This window comes from Phaethon lepturus, unplaced genomic scaffold, assembly GCF_000687285.1.
Source record: "Phaethon lepturus isolate BGI_N335 unplaced genomic scaffold, ASM68728v1 scaffold12914, whole genome shotgun sequence".
NCBI lineage: Eukaryota > Metazoa > Chordata > Aves > Phaethontiformes > Phaethontidae > Phaethon > Phaethon lepturus.
This window is the reverse complement of record NW_010535529.1, coordinates 1915-2651: the sequence shown is the minus strand read 5'-3', so window position 1 is coordinate 2651 and position 737 is coordinate 1915. Positions and strand designations below refer to the sequence as shown.

The 737-nt window shown below is 62.8% G+C and overlaps 1 protein-coding gene across 1 annotated transcript in view; it reads left to right on the top strand.

Moving 5' to 3' along the window:
- Positions 1 to 7: 7 nt before the first annotated feature.
- Positions 8 to 737, top strand: part of LOC104619835 (myosin-6-like) — a gene marked incomplete at both ends in the record, with an annotated part of 2613 nt that continues 1883 nt past the window's right edge. Inside the window, 4 exon segments of the mRNA XM_010285854.1 lie at positions 8 to 63; positions 158 to 284; positions 397 to 525; positions 621 to 723. Coding sequence (XP_010284156.1) covers positions 8 to 63; positions 158 to 284; positions 397 to 525; positions 621 to 723 — 415 coding nt within the window.

Genomic DNA, 737 nt, shown 5'->3' with positions numbered 1-737 from the left:
CATCCAGGCTCAGGCCCGGGGGCAGCTCATGCGCATTGAGTTCAAGAAGATCCTGGAGCGCCGGTGAGAGGGGGATGGGTCTCCCTCCTGGGGGAGGGACCTCTGGTGTGGGGTCAGCCAGGCCCACAGGGTGGCAGCATCTGCGTCCTCACCGCAGGGATGCGCTGCTGGTCATCCAGTGGAACATCAGGGCCTTCATGGGGGTGAAGAACTGGCCCTGGATGAAGCTCTACTTCAAGATCAAGCCCCTGCTGAAGAGCGCTGAGACAGAGAAGGAGATGCAGGTGGGGCAGGGATGGAGAGGATGGGATGGGGGGTGGGTGGAGAGATGCAGGGGTATGTGGGGAGACAGAGGAAGAGGTGAGCCTTACGGGGAGCCCCTCGTGCCACCCACAGACCATGAAGGAGGAGTTTGGGCGGCTGAAGGAGGCCCTGGAGAAGTCGGAGGCCCGGCGGAAGGAGCTGGAAGAGAAGATGGTCTCACTGCTGCAGGAGAAGAATGACCTGCAGCTCCAAGTGCAGGCCGTGAGTCAGATCACCCCCCAAAACGACATCTGGGGGGCAACGCGGCTCAAAGCTGCCCCCTTGGGGCATCCCCTTCACCCGCTGCCCCCACACAGGAGCAGGACAATCTCAACGACGCCGAGGAGCGCTGTGACCAGCTGATCAAGAACAAGATCCAGCTGGAGGCCAAGGTGAAGGAGCTGACAGAGCGGCTGGGGGGCGGGGGAGGGAGG